Source organism: Accipiter gentilis, chromosome 9 (assembly GCF_929443795.1).
Source record: "Accipiter gentilis chromosome 9, bAccGen1.1, whole genome shotgun sequence".
NCBI classification, from domain to species: Eukaryota; Metazoa; Chordata; class Aves; order Accipitriformes; family Accipitridae; genus Astur; species Astur gentilis.
The window spans coordinates 40,987,731-41,011,043 of NC_064888.1; the positions used below are offsets into that span (position 1 = coordinate 40,987,731).

At 41.4% G+C, this 23,313-nt stretch overlaps 1 protein-coding gene across 3 annotated transcripts in view; it reads right to left on the reverse strand.

Annotated features, from left to right (window-relative positions):
• Positions 1-23,313, reverse strand: part of C9H10orf90 (chromosome 9 C10orf90 homolog) — a 102,594-nt gene that overhangs the window by 19,553 nt on the left and 59,728 nt on the right. For 2 of the 3 annotated variants that reach the window (XM_049810461.1, XM_049810460.1), the window contains exons 2-3: positions 14,418-14,512; positions 11,103-12,186 (exon numbers count right to left, since the gene is read on the reverse strand). In XM_049810461.1, the coding sequence (XP_049666418.1) occupies positions 11,103-12,186; positions 14,418-14,512 (1,179 nt within the window). The remainder of the gene's footprint in view (positions 1-11,102; positions 12,187-14,417; positions 14,513-23,313) is intronic. The other variant, XM_049810465.1, reaches the window with a different exon arrangement.

A 23,313-nucleotide genomic window follows, 5' to 3' on the forward strand; every position in this document is an offset into this window, starting at 1 on the left:
GGTAGAATCAGGCAGCATGGTAGAAGATGAAGAAAGCAGCAGGTAGCTTTAAGTAACTGCAGAGCGGCAGAGAAGGAAGTCTTTTCATAAAGGCAGCCAAGATATTAGAAGGATAGAGGGGAAAAAAAAAAAAAGAGGGGAGCTAAGCCACAGAAAGAACTTGAATGGAAAACAGATTATCTCTTTAAATCATCTTTTAAATTAAAGTAGTTTACTGGCCAGCAGAAAGCAGAGAGGAGAAGAAAAGAAAGTGGAAAGGAGAAAAGAGTTTCTGCTCAGCCAAGGCAGCATCACACTAGGAGATAATTTGCTTTCATATCAAGAAACGGTCTGTGCAACAAATGTGTGTGTTGTGAAGCCAAACAGCTTCTTCGCTGAGATCGTTAGACCACTCAAACCACTGTTGTGTCCCTGGAGAGGCTATTTGCTATGGCTGGGCATTGGTATCCCAAACTACAGAATGCATGGTCAGGGTGGTGAAAATGGGCTGCAAGGTACCAGAATAGAACAGTGGAGACCAGAGCAGAGTGAAGGAGTTGTCTGTAAGTCACATCTCTCCTCTCTGAACAAAAGAAAGAAGAGTTGCCTGGAGTATTCACACTCCATTTACTCCTAACTACCAAACTAGCTATTTGTGGATATTGGCTTCCAAGTGTAAGTACAGTAACCTTGAAGAACTGAGAATTAAGCCCCAGGAATTTTCTTACATATAGTGCAAATGGAGACAGCCTTCCTTCCTGCACTGCACCCCTTCCCTGCCAAAAGAAATGCCACCAGTGACATTCTGCCCCTAAGGACTGGGGGTTCCCTCAAAGATGTGGATTGGTGAGAAAGAAAAGCAAGCCATGAACAAAACTAGGAATGGGGGCTAAGATTAAAAAAAAGATGATGGCTACTTCTTAGCATTTCATGACAACAAAAGGATGTCTAAGAACGAATTAAAGCAAGATTCCTTATGAAATTCAGGTATAAACCCACTGCATCCTTTCTGCGTGAAAAGTGTCTTCCTTAGATCTTGTACTAATATTATAACTATATCTTAATCCTTATTAGATTCACAGTATGGTGGGGATTTTTTTTTTTTTTTTTGTAGTTAATTAAGGCAATAAGAAAAGGTGCAGCTTTGTTCTTGTCTAACATCGAAGGCAATCAGAATAATAATGGAGCCGATTTGGTAAATTCTTTCCTCTCACTCCCTCTTGAATTAACCTTTCAATTCCAAAGGTACACCCAGGTGCAGCCAATCCCCGGGAAAACACAGCAAAGCAAACCAGACATGGGCTCCAAAGATCAACTCCCTCATCCTCAGAGCAGCTGTCAATTACCTTAACTAACGAATGCAGATGCAAATGGTATTTAGAAAAAAAGAAAAAGGCAAAGGTACTTAAAGGTAAGATCACAGAGTTTCACTCTGTACATTCTGGAATCGTTTTTAATATACTGTGTGGGGAATTAGGACTGTTACTCTCATTAAGACTATCTGGAATTGTATATCTAAATCCCCACGCACCAAACTTGAAATATATATGCCCCTCTGAGAACAGCTAGAATTGCAACTGGATGACTAGCAATATATGTTTTTTCTATTATCGCAGCTGAAGAAAGACTTTAAAACTAATGAACAAAGACATGCAAGTGTAATGCTTTGGGAGATACAGGAGAACAAAACTTGACGAAACAGAAAGCTGAATGACTCTGTTAATAAAATTCAGTGAATATAGACCCTAGCTGTAAAAGTTCAGCTACTTATAGGAGAAAAAGTTAAGGAACAACATCATAATTACATTTGGAGCAAAGTCATTATTGCCCTATGCAAGAAAGAAAAAGACAACAGTTCAGTTTTTAAATAATGCCTTAGTGAAAACCATATGATCTTGAAGGAGTTAAAAATATTCTGTAAAACCAGGAGTAGGTTTTCAAAAGCTCTTTTTTTTTTAAAGAGTCCTTGATCTCTGAGCAAAATAAGTATATTGTTTTACTGTAAAGTATCTTTTTACATTTTCCTCCCTCTCCCTTCAGGGGGTTTTGCTAACAGGAAGTGACCCTGCATTACAGCAGGTTAAACCTGCTTTTCCTTGAAACACGGACAATTCAGGCAAACATACCCTTTTCCGTTGTTACTTCTTTTTTTTTCTTTTTTTTTCCACTTTACAGCGGGATAATGCAGCTTTTCATACTTTCGCATAACACTCTTCCTAGCGTTTCAGTGTGGATTTTTGACAATTCATGACAAAGTGCTGCTTTGGAATTGGCCAAAGCTCATTTTAACAGATGCACAGCACCACAAATCCTCCGCGACCACCAAGCAAGCCTGACAAGAGGTGGCTGGGGAAGGAGACACACAGCGTTGATTCACTGCGTGTCATTAACGAGATCAGACATCCCCACTGTAGGTAGGCTTTACATTATAGACCACCTGCTGGTTTGGGTTTGGGGATTTTTTTTTTTTAATTTCATAAAAGCCCCATGCCCTGGGCTGCTGAGCTCTCCCAGACCTCCGTGAGGGGAGGTAATGCTGCCAATACCCCAAGCAGAGAGGAGCAGCAATTAACAGTCTTTCACTGTAAGAAACTTCTACCTTCTTCGAGATTTAGACCCAGGTGTACGTAGGCGTAGGTTTTACGGAGCCCACACACGGCTCAAGCAGGCAAGCAGCGATCCATAATCCAAACCAAGACTCCAGCCTCCTGATGACAAAGACTGATGACTCAATTCCTATCATGAATCAAGTATTACCACTCCTAAGCCATACGATCTTAGATGTAAGTAAACAGACCGCATCATCTCAACAGCCTGGTAACACAGAAAAATGGAAACACTGAGAGCATTGACAATATTATTAGTTATTTCAGTGTTTGTCAAGGGATGGGAGATAGGATGGATAATTTATTGTTCAGATCACTGCCAAGGAAAAGACATCACTTTTAATCAGTCAACAAGCTGCAGTCAGCAAGGAGTACTACAAAATTCAGATGTTTTTACTAAAATTTCTGCTGACCAGCAGTGAAACCTATGTCCCTAACTGCCTTCTGATGTTTGTCAAATGACTTGTTTGGAAGACGCAGTGTCAGCCGCTGTTCAGCATTAGCACCCACGGAAACTCTCCGAATTGCAAAAAATCCTGACAGTAGTGTAGCTCTTCCCATGCTCCCTGATCCAAATGCAATGCTTAACGAGGTCTTGGCTTTACCTTTCAATAAAAAACCTGGGGCTGGATCCTGAAGGACAGGGCTGGGCCACGTCCTCAGCTCCATTCCCAGAATTGTCAAGACCCAAAGTTGAAGCAAGTTTGCAAGCTTGAACTGAGAGAATCAGCCAGACTCTTACTCCTGATGAACATGTCACTGTACCTATACTAATGCTTCTTCAAACAGCTCTGCCTGCTGAGGCTAAGGCTTAATTATCTTTGCTATATCAATAACACCTCAAGCTAAGAGTCTAGATTAAAAAATTATGTCTAACAAAAAAAGTTGGGATTTTTCTAGCTAGCTCTTTTGTTGTTTTTTTTGTTTGTTTTGTCTTTAATGGTGTTGACAGCTGTGAACACATTTCTCAGAATGATGATGCTTTCTTTTTGCAAAAGCTAATATTTGACTGTAGAAAGTTGTACTCATTTAAAAGAGAAAGCTTATCAAGTGTACCTAAGAGCTATTAGGCTCCAAACCTATAATCAGTCCAAAGTAGGAAGAGCCTCTTGATGTCAAGAAACAGCTTGTTTACAGAAGACTTCTGGCAAAATTAGTGTAGTCCAACACTTGGCTTCAGAGCAAACAATCCCATAATGCAGCTAATCAACGGCACGTAACAATAAGTCTCTCAGTGGTGACTGCCAATTTATTTTCTCAAAACACTTTGCAAATAATTAATCAAACTTCTCTTTTGGTGTTAAATAAGGGAACACCACTTATTTCAGGGAGCTAATGGGTAGCAACGTGCTACTCGGGACAGGACGTGACGCACCGATGCCGACTGTGCACGGAGAAGCTTGGTGGAAGAAGACCGTAATTTGCAATGAGGGCACGAACAAAAAGGAAACGTTCCTGCCTGGCACCTGCAGGAGATCTTACACTCTGATCACGAGAGTGCATTATTGCTGCAGAATATTTTAGTGGTCAGGAAATAATCCACCCGCATGATTTGATTTGCCTGCTTGCACCAGTGGGTTCCCAATACCCAGCTGGTCGACAACAGCATTTGTATATTTTGCTAACATTTTTCCCCTTTGCTTCCTATGTGCTGGGACAGGCTAAAAGGAAAAATATTCCCTTTTCATTAAACCTTTCATAATTTGGAGGTTGGTCAAGCACCTGGTAATTATTTTCTCGTTGAAGATAATCAGTCTTAGATTTCAGACTCATGCCTCGAATCATCATTGTTTTTCTTGTCATGCCTTTTTGGCCGTGCTATACCAAAGCCACATCTTTAGCAAACCCAACACTCTCAGACAACTAGTCCTTAGACTGACACTATCTCTGTTCATATTGTTAAGAACCATGGAAGCGGTTATTGAAAATACTTGGAAATTTGCTGCTGCACTTTTGAGACATCCTCTGTAACATCCACATAACAAAAATCTCAGAGTTAGACATCCATGTTTGCATTTCAAGGATGTCATGCTAGAAGCTATCAGGCACTATTGTAGTGACTCCAGGAGTAATTTGATGCAGTGTGACTTTAAAAAAAAAAATTCAGGATGATTCAGAACATTTAAATGGTGATTTGCAGGGTAAGAAATGTATCGACCACTTGGTATTCTCATCATGTCAAAGACACCTAGGTGTTCAGCTCTTTCTGATAATTTACCGCAGCCAGCCTGAGCCAAGTACTCATTTCACAGACTGCAGAAGAGTTGCTCCTCGTTTAAACCAAGTGTGAATAAGGGGAAAATGAGGCCCTTTACTCCAGTGGCATTATGCGGTCACTGAATCCACATAGCCCATCTCTTTCTCTTAATCATTATTCTAATGTTTCTAGTATTCAGTCCTCCACTGCTTGCCCTGAGTGCTAATGAGTGACTTGCCCCCTCCAGAGTCTTTCACTTCAAATTGTCTCACATTCTTACCAACTCTTGACAGCTCAAGATAGAAACGTCCACCCTGAACAAGATGGAAAACAGCAGAAAAAGCAAACCCTTAACTTTCACATGCCAAAACAAAGAGAGCTGAACTTTAATTTGGATCTCCAGCGGACAAAATATGATCATCTTTGGGAAAATGATTGTAATTTCTGAGTGAAATTCATAGAAATATTATCCATAAGCAGGGCAGGCATCCTTCTGTCTCCAGGGCCCTCCAGAGAAGAGAAGGCATCCCCGCCCCCCTTCTAAAAATGAATAAAGAAGCTCCAAGACAAGGAGATGCAACTCCTGTTGCCCATCACACAGGTTGGGGTCTGGCTCGAAGGCTGGCAGCACCTTCCAGAGTCACTCGTAACTGAGGACTGCCAATTCCTCACTGAGTTTTCAACATCTGTAAGGACCGACTCCTCAATTTCTCAGCATCTGATACAGTACACGAAGGTCACATTGCAGTGTGACACAGACCCAACGACACAAAACGTCTAGACTAAGGAAAATTGACAGCCTCCTCCATATTAAATTTATACCAGATGAAGTGAAACATCAAAGGAGCTCCTTTTAATGGGCTTTTTGGCATGTGGTCCTTTGTTCTTAACAAGTCGGCACCAGCTGCTATGTCCATAATGCCAAGTCAGTAACGTCCCTGGCCAGATTCTTGGCTGATGTAAATCAGTGTCACTCCTCTGAAGGCAGATATTTCTATTGGTTGACATCAGCTGAAGATTTGGCTCCTCATCCTTAGCAGGTGCAAGCTAAAGTAAAATCTTCTGTGCCATATTTCACATTTCTGCTGTCTTCACCATCACTACTGCTGTACACATTCTCAGGCTGGAGAGTTAATTAGCATCAGCTGTAGCTACTCAAGTTTCTATACAATAAATTCCATATTGTAAGGAACAGCTTTCGTCTAATTATATCTTGTTCGTGTATATATATATATATATATATATTTCCCACACACACTAATCTTGTACTCTGGGTCATTGAGTGGTGACTTTCCCATAAACAGAAGATGAGGTGAGAACACCAGATAGGCCACATTCATTCATTGCAATATTTCAAATACTATTTAATAATTGAAAGTAAATACTATTAATTGTCTTCAGTCTTAAGATAGCCTACATTAGCCCATCCTGATTACCATGAGTATATATTAGTTTAAAGGTGACCTAAAAATATTTCCTTGATATAAAAACACCTCAAATACCAGGGGCTTTTCAATGCTTATTTAAAACAAAAACATTTTTTTGCTTTGCAGGTAGCAGCATATTGAAATCCCACAGCACCAGCTGTTCTGATTCTACTCCAGTACAAGTGTGTATATACATATATATATAGACATGCACACTACATAAAAAAATTAAAATAGCTCTTGAAACAAATTAAAGTTTAGCTATTTACCCTTTCAGCACTTGTTAATAAAACTCTTGTTTGAGAAGGACACAGAAGCCTATAATCATCTGGGGCCATTCAACATCCCAAAAGCCCAGATCCCATCTCAGTTTTTCCCATTCACTGTCTTGGGTTGCTTTAATTAAGTACATTCTGCTTTCAAGTCACCTGCCGCTCTCTTTGGGAAAAAAGTATAAGCAACTACAATACCAGCTCTCTGATCTGTCTTGTTCACTGATTTAAGCGTGTTCTTCTCCATCTTGAGCGCTTCATTCCTGACTTCTGCAGGAGAAGTGATGCCAGCAACACAGTCCCCCCAGACTCCCCTGTGCCGGGGCTGGTTCCCAGCGCCCGCGCTTACTGCCGCCCCTGCTCATGCCCATCACCATCGCGTCATATTCACCTTCCTTTGCTGACTCATGCATACCTCATAATCCCGATTTCCCTACTTTTGGGTAGTTTACGTACGACTGCGATTCACGAGACGCCCTTTTGCCATGTCCCTCCACCCTCCTCGCACCGAGTGCCGCATCCTCCGCATCCTCTCCATCGCAACGCAGGGCTGCAGGAGCCAGCAGGGCACCTACCGTCCAAACGGGATTTACGTTTGTCTCCACCTCAGCTATTCTTCCGTAATAACCCTGCACAGCAGTTTTGGGCAGGACAACAAAAGAAAAACAAAAGTGTAGACGCTATAAAAGTTGAAGTGTTAGCAGAAATTATTCAGGTTTATAATACAGCTGAGGTTTGTGAAGGTGCTCAGGCATCAAGGCGTTTACGATTATCTAAGCTTAAACAGATAAATTTAGATGTTGGCATTTATAATCTTTCATAGCAAAGTGATGATAATGTTTAATCAAGAGGTCAAAATGAATATAAAGTTGTCCCATTTTCTTCTCTTTGCCCCTTTTTAATAATTCAGCGTAGAGCCCAGTAGGTAATAGATTGTAAAAGATGGATGGAAAACTAGATGTTCACGTGGAATATATTCTTCATGAAAGGTAGGTGAGAAATTGGGATTAAAAATGCTCCTGTCTTCAGCAGAAACAAGACTAATCTCTTCATTTTTAACTTAACTTGTATTTATGAGACATCAGCTACAGACAGTAAAGGAAATTGCAGCATTCACTTAAAAGCAGCGTTAGCAAGTTCAGACAGCTTGTTAAAAGCCATGACCGAAGGCAGGGTGATGCACATCCATCACCTGTGACAAGGACTTCATGGAGCTTGGCCTGGGCTTACCCTTGGTCATACCTCTGAGGTAGGTCGTGTGGCTCTCAGTGGGCTGTTTCACATTAACGGGTACACGTTCCTTAAGCTGCCCAAGGGATAGAAATACTGTCCACTCACTAAAAATAAGCACAATTATGTCCTACCACTCTATGTCCTCCCCCAATTCAAGTCTGACTTCACATGTAACACGGATTTTCCAGCACTTACAGTCCAATTTCTTGCCAGATAATGGAAGTAAAGTACCCAAAGCAAAGGAGCCAGTAGAAGGTACAGTCCATAGCAGTGAAATCACAAGATCATATTCCATCCTTGGGATGCTATAGCATGAAACATGGCTTTGAACGCTAACTGAGTCCGAGAGATTTGGATTTCTGAGTATAATTACCATCCGGAGCATAGCCCAACATTTACATTTCATTAATATTCCTAAAATATCCTTTTCATATGTGGCACATTGTGGAAATATATACCTCTGGAGATTATCTGGACCAACCTCCTGCTGAAAGCAGGGCCTTAGATTAGGTTATCCAGGTCCACGTAAAGCCAAGTCTTGAATACTTGGACTTGAACATGAAATAGTATGAGTAATGCTATAAGTAGAGTCATCATTACTTTAGTGAAGCCACATGAAAAATTAGTAAAAAGACACTCCAAAGAGGCCATAACTCAACTGGCCCTATAGGAAGGAAACAGCAAACCTGGCCCCAGTACCTGTAAAGCAGAGAAGTATTTGGGTGCCCATTCCACTTCAGATCCTAATAAGGCAGCCTATACATCCTGGAAACTACATTTACAGATTTCATACAGAAAAGTCTAGCCTCGAAAGTAATTTTTCTTTTTTTTTTTTTTTTTTTCCTTGCCATGGTGATGTTATTACCACTTGTATTTCTGCTGGCAGGAAGCTATTGCCTACAGCTGCAAACTAATATAAACTCAAACTTTCTGGGTCATCAGAAATGTGATGGACAAAGTGCTCTCCGCAGTTCCTTCATCCATAAGATAACTATGTTAAAGTATTTACGCAGTGTCAAAAGTTGTTCACTGCCCCTTCTTTGCTAGTTCTTCCTTCTTCTTAAACATTTCATTTCACAAACACTTCATTGCATAAACATATAGTGCACCAAAGATTAATATGAATGGATTTGAGCTAGTATACATTGGAGGAAAAAATATCTAAAAGAATTGGGAATCTGTAACGGTATAAACAACTTTGCTGATGGGGTAGTTATTTTGCGGTGTTCATAAAGCAGCATCTTGCAATACAGGTCTTGTAATATTCAGCTGTATACACAGAAGTGCCACAGCAAAAAGCAGGAAAGCAACAGTGTCCCATTATAACTTTCTTTAGATATTTAAAACTAGTCCAGGAAAAAACCATATAACAGGCTGTAGCAGATTTGCACCAGAATGGAGTATTGGACCTTAGAGATCACTTCTCTGCCTCTCTTCACCCTTTTTCGGAACCCAAGGGAACTCACTTTTTCATTTTCTCCCAGGTTAAAGTCATAGCAACTGCCTTTCATTTTAATGAGCAGTGAGGATGTCTCATGCATTTAACTAAGTTTCTTATAATTTGTCACATTTAATGGCTGATGGCTATGCAAGAGCTCATTACTTTGGGGATCCTGGAGAGAAAGACTGTTGTTTTGAAGCATTATTCTGGCTGTTCATACAATGTTCACACAGGAAAGTTGTAGTAAGCTGATAAACACCTTCATATATATTACAAAGGGTGTGATCAAGAGAAATGTATATCTTTACGTTCTACATTATTGCTTGCACAAAAGGTGGAAGCAGTTAAAAAAGGTAACACTTCCCATGTTTATTTACACCTGTATTCTTGTGTATACAAATGGTGGAAGTCCTTTTTCAAAAACCAGTATTTCTCAGCTGGTTACCTCACTTATTTCCTCTTTTTAGTAAAACTGTGAAACCAAGAGCAGTGTCCTATTTCACTTTCTAATTACTTCTAGTAAAAGTGATTCCTTCATGGCCACCACTGTATCACCAAGCCGAGCGAAGGCTCGATATTATTCTAATCCTTGTTTCTGTGGTACATCACAGAGAGACCTTAGATGGTGTTGGACAAAGCCTTGACTACATAAATTCTTCCTACAGAAACTTCAGGAAAACGTTGTTATTTGAAATTAGGACAGTATGCAATGAAGTCCAAAGCTGAAACGCTTAATTTGCTGGTGCCGGTCAGTGGAAGGTCCTCACCAACCCTCACCCCTTTACATTTCTCCCCCTAAACCCTTTAGCACCGGTTGGCATCTCCCCTCTCCCGCTCCCCGCTGTGCCATCTCCCCTTCAACAGCAGACAACCTGGATTACGCCTTCTCGCCGTTTGCACCTCGACAACCGCAGGAGCAGTCCCACCGATGGCACTGGGGTAACACCAAGGTGCAAAGGGATGGGGCAGCCTGGGTTTTTGTACCTGGTCCTGCCCCTGAGACATCACACGGCTTCTCATCCTTCGCTTTTTTCCCATTTGCACACTGGGAAAATGAAGGTACAAATGAATCTCAGGAAGTAGCTTATGTTCATATACTGACCCTTAGATCAAACCGGCCACATCAGAATGGGGCAATTGCAATTAAATGTAGCCCAAGGTCGCAGAGATGCACGGGGGGTAAGTTTTAGCCTTAGTGCTTTTGGTAAAACCCAGACTCACTCATTGACATTCTTCCCATCCACACTCCCTTCCTGGAGAGTCGATAAACTTCGCTGTGGTTATTCAAGTGCACTGTAAAATAGCTGCTACAGCCCAGTGCAGCAGAAGCTGTACCACTCTGGGCATGAAGCAATCCCCACGGTACCTTTCCCTTCCCCAGGCGCAATGTTGCAAAGAAAATTTTATGTTTGCAAAATGCTTGGAGATGTCTGAAACAAATGTGTTAAAGATTTGCAAACCACTTACCTGGAGCCATTAGTTTTAAAAGCAAAGGCTTATTACTATAGCCTTCTAAATAAAAGCTGAAAAGAAGATCATTTTTAATTGCAAGGAGCACAAAGCCAAGCTCAGTGCAGCCATCTCCTTCTTAAAAAAGAAATTCAGCCCTTATACAAAGAAAGACCTAATTATTTTCGGAGGCTAAGTGCTTGCATGTTGCTGGGAGAAAGAAAAATAAATTGCAATTATAAATGGTTAAAAGTAGAGGTTTGATGCCGAAAACACAGGCAGGGCTTTCTCTATCATCTGATGAGCAGCATGCGACACTAACATGGCAAATATATTCATGGTAGTCCTGGAACTGAAAATGTCTGGGTTGTGCTCTGACTCACCGTGCCTTTGCAGTAGCAAGGATTACTGTTATCTGCTCACATAAAATCATTGTGGTGGGTCTGTTCCAGCCTGAACCTCTGCTCCACCAGACTGAGGTTTGTGGAAATTACTTACCTGCCTCATCGCTTGAATTAGGAAGCTGGAGAGAAAATGTAGTGTGATAGCTGCCAGACTGCTTACCATCATCTTTCTCTGTTGTTGCTACATTATTAGGTCCTCTGGGTATATCCACAAATGCTGGAAGTCCAGAGACAAAGACACTTTGCAAAGGGTATTTACTACCCAAATAGCCTTCATTTGTTTTCTCTTTATTAATCACATTATTTTCTGTCAAGTGGGCCCTCAAGTTTGATCTGAGTGGAGTCTCGTTTTCTCCTAGGAGCTTTGTTTGAAATATCGCCTCTATTGGCTCTCCATTAGCTATGCCATCTACTCCATCTGCTGTTAATCTAGACGAACTGCAATTTATATGGAAGGACAGCACTGATCTATGAATTTTTTGGTAGTTAATTCGAGGTTGGTCAATGCATACATTGAGCGACTTGTCTAAATAATAGATGGTATTTGGACACTGCTGAGAAACCTGAAGGTGGACACACGAGGTGAACGAAGGTGGTACTCCCTCTCTCCCATCACTGCTTTGAAGACCCACGCCATTCTCCTTCTTTCCAGGGTCAAAAAGCTGTTTTCGTGGCTCTTCGCCTAATTGTGAGCAGGATTCAGAAATCTTTAATGGAGAGGCACGCTGGTTTGATTTGCCGGCTGGAGGCCAGCAACGGAAGGCAGCAGGGACTTTGCTTGAGGTTGGGGACACGGTGCTGGGCTCTTGCACGGCCCCGCGTCCACGTGCTGGGTCGCTGGAGCCCAAGGCAACACGCCTGGCAGTAATAGTTATGGAGGCAAACCCTTTCTGCTGGTTTTGACACTGTTTTTCCTCTGCGATGGGAGAGTCCAATGGAGACGTGGCGTCATCTAAAGATGCTTGAATTTCTAATCTGCTGGGAAGTACCATAAATACTCTGTTAATGTCGACTGAACCATGGTTAGCCAAAGATTGCTTCGTGTGGTAAGCACTGGGCTGGGGGATCATGGACTGCATAGGCAAAGCGGGCCAATTTTCTTTTGATTTATTCTCATCAGTCATCTGTGAAATGACTATCGGTGAAATCGATGTTGTATTTTGTGATGACAGAGATTCCTGCAAAGGGAAAGATTCATATTATCAACGTACTCTATTATAATATATGTAACTGTTTCTCATGTACCGTCTATCACACCAGACAGTTTTGTTTGAGATTTCATGTTAACTTTCTATTCATACTAACTGTTTTGCCACTAAAAACACAGGCTTTTGAAATCAGCTCTGAAATGCCTGGGAGACTTCAGTGAAAACCTTATCACTCTGGCGCAAAAAAAATTTTAAATGTGTGTTCTATACAATTATTTCAGTATTTAACCCATTGTCGCAGTTGGGATTTGTGGCTGCTATGTTTGTTTAAAAATGGACACGTCAAAGGCAATTGCCAGTTTCAGACTAAACTGCTTTTTCATGACGGACTGCTGGAATTTAAAATGTATTTAAATATACTACAGATCATTATCCTGAAGGTCCACGTGTGCCATCACATGCTGCAGAGGACATGTGGGCACCAGGGTCATGACTGCTCTACCACTTCACCGGTTATAAGCATGGAAAAACTTCTCCATGTTCTCTCCCACAAAAGTGATATAATTACCTATAAGGGCTCCGGGTACTATTTTAATTCATTAGTTCCCTCTTGCTTGTGATTACTTGGTGGCAGCTATCAATGATGTAAAACCACATATGTCCAAGAGTGATTGACAGTGGCCCAGATTCATTTTTCCAACCGTGACAGGAAACATCTATCTTGATAGACCGTACATTACTTCACTCGATGTGACAAAGGAGGTGCTTTTATGTTAAAGCTAACCTGAGTTTAAAATCTCCTGCTATTATTATCCACATGGCTGGTCACATAAGTCACATGCAATAAAGCATCTGGCCTAATCTCATTGCTGCTGTAAATTGGCTGATTAGATTGCTCCTGCCCTGTGTTCCTAGATCTCCCAATCCTAATAGGAAAAAAACCCCCACTGAACTGGCATGCAAAAATCTGAGGATTAGCTTCATAATGAAAGCTCATCCAAGTTCATTTGGGGTTTAGGTGCCATTTGCTAGCTGTACTGCTCCTGCTCGTTACAAATTCATCTCAGTCATCTCTGGGTGTCTATCATCCGATAATCAGTGCCAGTACTTGACAAACGTTTCACAAAACATAATATTCTTCTTCCTCTAGGAAGACTATGTGAGTGACAGAGTTGTGACCTCCTGGGTGCCACGGTCATCCTTCTCAGGGCTTGGGTGCCGGAGTGGGGACATGGCACCAAAGCCCATGGGGAAAACCAAAACCATTTCCATGCATGGAAATAACACAGAAAACGGGCTCTTTTGTGACTCTTGGGAAGGCTGATTTGGGGACCCAAACAGGTAGAGGTAGATCAAGAGTTTATTAACGAGGTGAAATGCCAAGTAAATTTTATCAATTCTTTAAACCAGCTGCCTGTGGTTTTGACAATTCAATAATTTCACAGCCCCAGGGAAAGCGTTTTCTTCCTTCTTTGTTTCTTTCATGCTTTGTAACAACATTTGCCTCATATTTTCTGCACTGCATTTACTTCTACCTACAGGTTTAAGACCTTTGCATGCCTTCCAAAACTCTCAACTTCCCCGAGTTTTCAACAGCGCACCAAAAAAGAATGTTCCTTGAAATACTTTATTTTGGATGCATCTCTCATACTCCAGTAGTTAATTTGACATTTATTTCTTTTGTTAAGGGCTGCACAGATGGAGATGTTCTGCAAGAGTCCAAAGGCATGTCAAAAATGCTCCTGATTAGCTTCAAACTCAAGCACCAATATTTTAAATAATTTACTTTTCCTTTTTCTGCTTGACTATATGTATTCCTCCCTCCCCCCAATCTTTGGCAAAGAAATGTATCTTTAAGGTTTGACCCGCTGATCTTATACTCATTGGGAGCTTTCAAGCTTCACTGCATCTTGTGAAAAAAATACGCACTTACACAAAGTAACTGTGGTGAACTGAAAACCTCAGGCTTTATCTTGAGAACATGAGACAGAGTGTAGTGATATTTGGGATACCACTTGATTTAGTCTCCTGGCATGTTTTTAACAACTTTTTTCTCCCCACAAAACATGCAGTTTTTTCCCCCTCACCAAGAGCTCACAGAATCACAACATTTAGCCATCATTTTATTTGGCTTTTCTGCTGCTTAAGCTAAGCCTAGTTAACAAAACCAAATCAAATACCCTGCTCAGCAATCAGCGACTGTTTTTTAAACCTGAATACATTCTGCTGACTGCTATCTAAACACAATTTATTTATTTTACCTTGGTAGAGCTTGATTTTCTCTCCGCAGCACTCTCCCGCTGAAGGCCTGTGCATGTCCTCTGACCGTCAGTGCCCCATTGCTTTTGTGTCACTCCTGGGGAAAAAATGCAGAGAAAGAAATATTATTTTCAGTGTCCTGGAGGCGATGAGTTAGAAAACGTGGGTTTAAATGGAGACCAAGCAGGAAGGAAAGAGCTACTGTAAATGATCTGATTGCCCTGGGATCTGGTTATCGGAGGGATGATCCTGTTTCTCTCTCTTCCCTCGAAACACCCCTGGGACCCTGTTGCGAAAATGTGTTTGTGGGCAGTCTCACAGTGTGTTCAGGGCTGATCCAAAACTTGAATATGTCTGCTTTTGAATTCCGTGGCTTCAGGCGTGAGTGTGGAGGATTCGGGGAAGATGGGAAATGCGGATTTTGACAAATGTCACTTTTGTCTAGTCTGCAGAACTGGGAGCACAAATGAGCGCATTAAGGGGCTGCATGCTACGAGTTTGATTTCATTTGAGCTAAGTCACCTTCACATTTAAAGAACTACAGTAATTTTAAATCATATTCACAAATTCTATTACATCATAACTTTTCTAGTGCAGTGATACTATTACATCAGTACATCGCACTCTGATTTTGTCATCTTTTGTTTTCTGTGAGCACTAGCCTGTCTGCAGCTTTTTACACAGAGCTAATTTCCATACAACATGGAGTCTGGGCTATTGCAATGATGCATTACATCTGCTGTCAACAGTTTTGCCAGAAATTATGTTACTTTCTATTTTGTAATATGTGTCCAAAATTAATTTTCAAAAATTCTCTGTTTGGGCTGAAATCTCTTGGCATTGCTGGCTGTTGCTTTATAGCAACAAGTCACACCACTAGTAAGACCTTTTATATTTTTTTTCTTTCACTTAGGCAGGCTGCCACAGAAGTTGATAATTTTTTACTAAGCGGACTTTCAGTTTCCATGTAACATTATATTAACAAAGGAATATAAATCAGCTCCACTTTAAGAAGTGTTCATTAAAGCATATCCACCATAGCAGGCTTCCCGGCTTCATCTCCGTGGGTGCAGCTAAGGAGTAGGAGAGGAAGAGGAAGGTATCAGGTCTATCCCCCACTGAGAGATCTCCTTGAGTCCCACCACAGAACAGAAATCACAAAACACTCACAGGAGGTTTGACGAACCTTCTACTTTAATAAAATATACTTTAATGCTTTACTGGCACAGCTTCAAGATGCCAAGGCCACTGCGTATATTCATAGCTGGCATAGCTGTTTGCTTTTGTCATTGAGCAACAGAAAGTCCTGAGCAACAGAGAAAACAGCTGGACTCATTAGCCACAGTACGGAAAAAAAAAAGAGGATCCAGAAAATAACCAGAGCAGTGGGCCCACTAGACATTTTTTGGCAAAGAAATAATGCATGGTTGCAATCAGTGAAAATGCAATGAACCTGATCTAGCACGGGATCGTGGTAACTGCTGGCACAAACCAGGGACGGGATGCCCTTGGAGCCTGCTCCTCGCCCTGCTGCGGTACACGGAGAGAAGGAGGTGCTGCGCTTTCCGTGAAGGACAAAATCCACCTGCATCCATAAGCAGTGGGATGGGGATAATTGCTGGGTGAACCCTATGGAAAGGTTATTTTCAGTGTATCAGTAGTGCGATGAATTACACGTGAATACCTTCGCAATGAAGAGCTGCTACATATGCTGTCTTATTTACTTTTTAAAACAACTGAATAGGGAATAACTTGCAGAGAAGGATAAAGGAGAAATTCTTGGACTGAGTTAAGGCAAGAGCTCAAAAAACCAAACGTTTGATAAAAAACCCATATGTAATTAAAGCGACTTCAACTAAGTTATCAATATTTTCCTCAAACGTTTTACAGTAAGAAAAACCACAGTTGTCTCAGATCGAGCTGGAAAGCTACAACAGGAGAACATCAACTTGTGAATGTCAACCATTGCACGAGGAAATCCAGAAGGCTGGCCGGAGATAAATCAGATCCAGACAGGCATGTTTTGCCAGATGGCCTTTCATGAATTTCATTCAAATGTATTTTCGGCACAAGAGAAAGACTGAGTACTACAGGGTCAGACAAGAACAAGTTGTCAAAGTCCATGCCGTAGATTACATACAAGTTATTCTTATCAGGGTAACCTCCTGTGATTAGCAATAATCTGTAGGTAGGACCTTCCAATTTCCCACAGATCCCTTGGAACAGATTGGTTAATTCTTGCTTGTCTAACTTTAAAAAGTAGCTGTTTCTGCATCAGGAGAGATGGAAACAAGTGAGGTGGGAAGAAGAAGAGGAGGAAATGCTTATTTTCTTTGCTAGATCATCCAGAGTGGAGTTTTGCATTGCATTTTGTACCATATCCCATGCAATGACATTCTCATATTACTATGGTAATCCTATTGTTGGAAAACACTCAAACTTTTGCCAAGTCATTTAATCTAGTTGCTAAAATAGATTAAATGGCATTGGTGGCAAAAGCTCCGGTATTTTTCATGATATTATTAAATCTATTCTTGGAAGCTTCACATTTGTTAATTCATGTCAACAGAACAAGCAAAAAAAAAACCCCAAACCTTTAAAATGAGGTTGAATCTGTGCTTGAAATGAAGACACTTCAGAGAGCACAAGGGTTTAGTTGAGATATGTCACATACAGAGTTTTCATACAAATTCTCATTGCTGACAAAACACATTGCACTGTTACTCTTGTTACACAACGAAATGCAAAGTTCAGTTTTTCCCTGGTGCGAAAGCATGAAAGAAATGGCATTTCAAGTACTTTCCATCTCTGTGGGGAGTATGAGAAACTTATTTTTATGCGAGTTGAAATCCCAAGGATTTGTTTAACCTCCCCAGACCTTCCCTTCCCACCATGACGCACCTCTCCAGCTTACGAACGGGAGATGCGATGAGGAATAGAGGAGCAATTGCTGGCATATGAATTTTGTCCTATTACATCTTCACTCTTTCTATTTTTTTCCTCACAAATATTGTTTGTTGAACCAAATGATACGCTCCTTGGCAAGGCATCTGGACATCCGGCTACAGACCAGGGTTTTCCTAATTACGGAGTGCAGCTGGAACCGATTCTCCCAGTCTCGAGTGCCTGGATGTCTGCCTCGGGCCAACTGGCAGCCGGCTCAGATAATGATTCAGAAAAGATGTACTTGTAAATCAGCTTGCTAAAACACAGATAGATTGCAAAGGTGAGGGTGCTGGTGAAAAATAGCGGAGTGCGAGTGTTTGGCATGCACAGGACAGCCCAGTTTGCAGCCAGCTGAGGTTTTGTACAAAATTTGAGAGGCACATGAAAACAGTCCATGGGTAATGCTATTCTGCCCGTGTTTCAGGTCTTTGCTAGACACATCCTGACTGCCCTGCTGGGGGGGGGGGGGGTGTTTGATGACACCCAGAGTGACACTGGGCAGAGCTGGGATGACTTTAGACCACGGGCCCTGGCCTTGTCTCCAGGTTTTGTCATGCAAGTTGCATTCATTTACTATTCATATGCTGACAAACTTCAAACGCAATGTCAGCGCTTCTGATCTCCTCCGCTCTGCTCCGAGCCCTGCTTACTCTGCACTGACCGCGTCTGCCATCCTCCCCGACCCACCAGCGTCACCTCAAAACAAACTCCTCCGGAGGCTCCAGGAACCTCCAGCACCTCCCTCAAAACACCATAAAACAGCATCGCGGAACAAATACACCGGTATGGAAGGGGGAAAATTTCCCCACTTTACCAAAAAAAGATCTTTTTGTTGAGCTTTAGCCCACTACGAGACCTGTGAGGGGAGTCAGGCTCCCGCCCAGGTCCACAGCAGCCAGGGTCCCTACAGCCCCCAGGTCAGCACTGTTGATTATCCAAAAATGCTCAAATTCCCTCAAATTCCCGTCCTGGTAGCCGAAGGACGTCAATGGCTTGGCTGCAGGGTCAGGCATCAGAGCAGTCACTCAGCTAATACAATGTCTTTGGCATCACTTAGAGCTTTTTTTTAAGCCTTTTTCTCCTTCTATGCATTATTCCTATCTAAATTATCAGCAGATAAAGTATATTATTAAAATCAACTTGGAGGAAGGAATTGATACTTTATTCTGTTTAAAACATTAGATTTGTTTAAATTTGCTTGTGACTTTTTAAATTCAAATATCTAAGGAAGCCTTGAGGAAAAGAGTGCCATCATTAAAGATTCACCACGCTCCCTCTCAGTAAGGCTGGGAGAGATCATAATTCACTTCTTCAGATCTGAAGTGAGTCATCCAGAAAAACCATCCGGACATTACAGATACATCTAAGATGAAAGCCAAGTCAGAATGAACACCAGAATCAAATCCACGTCTTCTGGTCTTCTTCATGTGTCATAAAGAAAGAATATCATAAAACTGCAGAGACTATTGTCATCTAAAATAAAACTGAACAATAAATCTAAAGTTCACATGCCCGGTACTAAAAGCAGAGACAGACGAATGCTGAAAACCCCACCTTACACCGAAATCCCTGCTGATATTAAATTGATTTATTGGGAATCTGCTGGCGAATGTTGTGTTTACTTGTTAGCGGAGAGAGCGATGCATCTCCAGAAAGCCTTGGCACAGGCACAGCCTTGCCATCCTTCAAGGACGTTATCCCGAGCCTTCAGAAGTGATGTTAAGTTCAAGGAAGAGGTGAGGTGGTGTGTTGGCAATGGCCTGAAGGCAGCGTCCCAGTGAAGATGGGGCACAGGCAGGGCAGGAAGGCAGCCCCACAGCCACAGGTGGATTTTAATCTCTTACGGTCTCATAAAAACACGCCTGACTTTCATCTCTGCAGGATTTGACATTCAGCAACCTTCATGTAAGACTAGACAGTAGCTTTCGCCGAGACACTTAAGGAGCACATGATGTCATCCTGATAGCGCGAACACAGCTAGAAACCACGCTGTACTTAGCCATCAAGAGAGGATGACAGAGGGAGAGCACGTCAGTCCTGTTAAAGCATCTTTGCTGAACTCCTTTTAAGAAGTAGCGTGCCCCTACCTACAATGGGGGTCAAACAGCAATATAGATTTAAAGGAGGAGAAAGCAACTGCCAGCTCTTTACTTGAAACCTTTCTTGTCATGAAAAAAAACCCCAAACCAATACAAACAAGTACTTTGCCACAAAAGGAAGTACTTGAACACAGTTGCACAAAGATAACAGTATTTTAAGGCAGCTTTGTTGGGAAGATTTTCAAATCAGAGTAAGCAGAACAGGCTGAAATCATTTCAGTCTGAACAGGATTCATTATGTAAACAAAATAGAAAAATATTTTTTTAAGATGTCAGGATGGATTTTCTTCTATTACAAGTAGCATCATGAGATTTGTTAACTGAATTATCTTTCCCTGCTTGCACACCTTGAAGCTGTAGCTGGCTGCCTGCAGAGATGATTACAGGATCCGCCATGGAACGGACAAATGAGTTCTGGTCTGCTATCAAAAAACCAGAAGTCGTAAATCTCTCATTATCTGTGCCATTAGAAGCAAGGTGCTCATCAGGGGGCTAGAAAGAGCACAGGAATTATATCTTGAAACCCATGCATAAGACAAAAAAAATATTGTGTTTTCATTATGCACTACTATTATTCTTTATCTTCACTTAATAAAATAAAGTGGGGAATCACCCCCAGCATATCTTTCACACACACAGAGACAAAGTTAAGTAGATTCTTCACTTTCTCCTTTTCCCCTTTCTGCTCCTTCTCCAAGTTCTATTTCTTCTTTTTTTTTTTTTTTTAATTTTCAGTAGTTTGGGGAGAAACACATTCCTAGGTTTCTCTAGGCAGCTTACACTGACAAATCTCAGTCCCTAGAAGCAGTGACTAACTCACCAAAACTGCTGAAGCCCAGCTGCGTGGACATAACTCAGGCGAAGGACTCAGATGGGAGTACACTGGAAGATTTAACTGACATAGGTTTGATTTCTTCAGCCCAAATAACATGGTCACTGGAGCTCCCTGCTGGAGCTCTTCTGAGATCTTTATAAATTGTAGTAGGAGCAGAATGGGGAGCTCAAAACCTGGGTGTTAGGGGGAGGTTATCTGTAAGACATGGAGAACTGAGGTGGATCACGAGGGATAATAAGGTTTAATGGACAAATCATACCCTTTCATAATTTTTCTCCAGTAGTTTCATTGTAGAAATGGAAGAGATGCCATAAATGTCACAGGTTCCTATTCCTGTGGCAGTGAGAGGAGGAACTAGAGCCAAGGAGCAAGCCATCAAGCTCCCCAATGCTGATGAGTCAAACAACAGAGGTCTTGAAGCTCCATGGTTCCTCCCCACTTTGGTGGGACTGCCTCCCACCCACCTCTGCGCTGCTAAAAGCAATGCTAAATTGTCCATATATTTCACCATGATTCTGGGAGATAAATACTTTCGTATCATTGGGACACATTTTCCGAGGAGGATTTTGCAAAACAGTGAGACATCACGCACGAGCAGCAAAAACCCCAAACTCTCCTTGGGAGAAGAGGTCTCCCCTCTAGGTAATCCTGGCAAATTCTGACTCCTGTACGAGAAGCTCTAACCTCTCACCAAGGCAAAGGGCAGCACAGGGGAGATGACACCTTTGGTTTCTTGTCCAAGTTCCTGTTCGGTGGCCAGCTTACTCGTTTGGAAAGCTGTTGATACCGAAAAGTTATTTGGGATTTTTTAAACAAGTCCTCCTGTGAGGTCTCAGCAGCTCTGGAAGCAGCATCTGCAGAGGAATCACCGGGAGAGGTTTTGTCCTGAAGGTGACGTTTGGGACCATGCGAGAAAAGGCAGATCGATGGCAACCAAAGATGAAGATGAACGGGTGACAGGCTCTGAAAGTCTGTCGCTGGCATGGCACAGGAGGCAGGAGAGGAGAAAAGCCAAGAGCAACGCTGTTGCTGGAGGCTGTTTCATGTAGAAATATGTAGCACTGACTTTTGGGTTAGACAAACTTGAATAAAACGTTTAAATATGAACACTAGATGTGCCAGACGTTTGTACAGAAAAGAAGGTAGACAGGAGACAAAGAAAGGAGGTGAGTCCAAGCAGCATCAACAATTAAATTTTTCAGGTTCCACTTATCTCTAATTTTACGGCATTCTGAGTACTATTCCTGGTTCAGATACTTGCACTAAGATGCATTAGGACCTATTGTAACGTTACTTGGCTTACTGACCACTGAACACCTAAGGTGCTCTCAAAATAAAGACATAACTAATAGAAACATTTCATACAGAATGAGCTATTGGAAGGGATCCTCCACCACTCTCAGAGTTCCCTTCACAGCATGTTATTAAGACATCCACATTTTAGTGACCACGTCCATTTCTGAAAGTACAAGAATGTTTGAGATAGCCAGAAAATTCTTAAGTGACTGTAAACATGACAAATACTATGCATAAGCAAACAAAGGAAAAGCAGTTCTGCAGCCAAAAAGTATATTTATGAAGAGTTATTTTACTGCTATTACGTGTATTCATGTAAAGGTCATAACATGCAGAATTTGATGGTACAAATGGGTTTTGTAAATAAAAATTCCACCCGTGTTACTCAGAACTGGTAGCAATTACAAAATGTGCACATTTCCCTAAAGCTGCTTATGCATAATAAGAGCTAGAGGTAATCGTTTGGCTTCAGCAGTTCAATATTTCTTACATTTATCTGCTTTTGTAGGAGCATAACTTTAAGACAAGAAACTGTAGAGAGGACAGGAGAAAACCTGTGCACTGTCTGTTATGCATGCGTTTTAGGACTCAATATATATCCTGCTGCAGGGATTTTTCACCATGCTTTTGCTTAACTGTGGTATCTGCTTTATCGATTTTTTTCCCCCCTTTTTAATACTCTTAATATAGTGGTGGCTCCAGAAAATGATGTGTGATGTGGGTACAGATGCTTTTGTCAAGACATCAAAGTAGTGATTCCAAAACACATCTCTATTAGTCCAATTTTGTTTCCAAAACAAAGAAACAGGATGTTCACATGAGCCAAATTTGACACTGAACGATTTGTACAACGGAACTAAACTCAGTGGAGCAGCAGTCATGCCAGATTTAATATAGTCTTTTCATGTTACTTTTGTATAATAGAAGCATTCATTTTTGTGTAATACTTGGGATATTATTTCTTTCTGGAAAGTCTTTCACATTAACTGCTGTGATTACAGACATCAGAAACTGCCTGATAATAGGGGATGCAGTCAGCTAAAACCAAGAGAAAGAATCAGTGTTCACAGGATAAAAACACAATAGCTCAGATTTAAATAAGTATGAGGCCTAAAAAGTTAAGTTTCTAAGTCACTAGTTTGATCGCAAAGTAAACAGTTCTATTTTGCACAATTGAAGAATACTATGCAGCTCCCACTAATTTCAGTTGCCACTGACCTGCTTCGATTCCAAGTCTAACGACTCTTCACACAGCTGAACTTACTAATTGTTCTACCACGTAAAACTTTTTGGTTGGTGAAATATTACCTATGTTTGCCTTTTGAAGGGAAAGTGAAAAAAAAAATCTCTATTCGTAGCATGCTTTTACCATGCGGCCATGATTTGTTTGATCTTGGAATGGGCTCTTTTGAATTCCATTGCAACAGGTTTAGAAACACAGATCATGCTAGAGGTTAAAACAAAAACGTAATAATACCAACATAAAACAGGGCATGGTGGATTTTGGTTTTATCACCGGATTCAACAAAAGATAATTGGTAATTGTCTTTTTTTTTTTTTTTTTTTTTAATCACTCAGGCTTTCAATTCAGAAATGGAGGGTGCAGAAAAGCTTGGAGTTGATGACTGAGTGTTAAAGCCCTCAAAACCTCAACTTTTGGCACCTTTGAAATACTGGTTGGCAAGGAATGAAATTTAGAGCTTTCAAGCTCTCTTTTGGCTG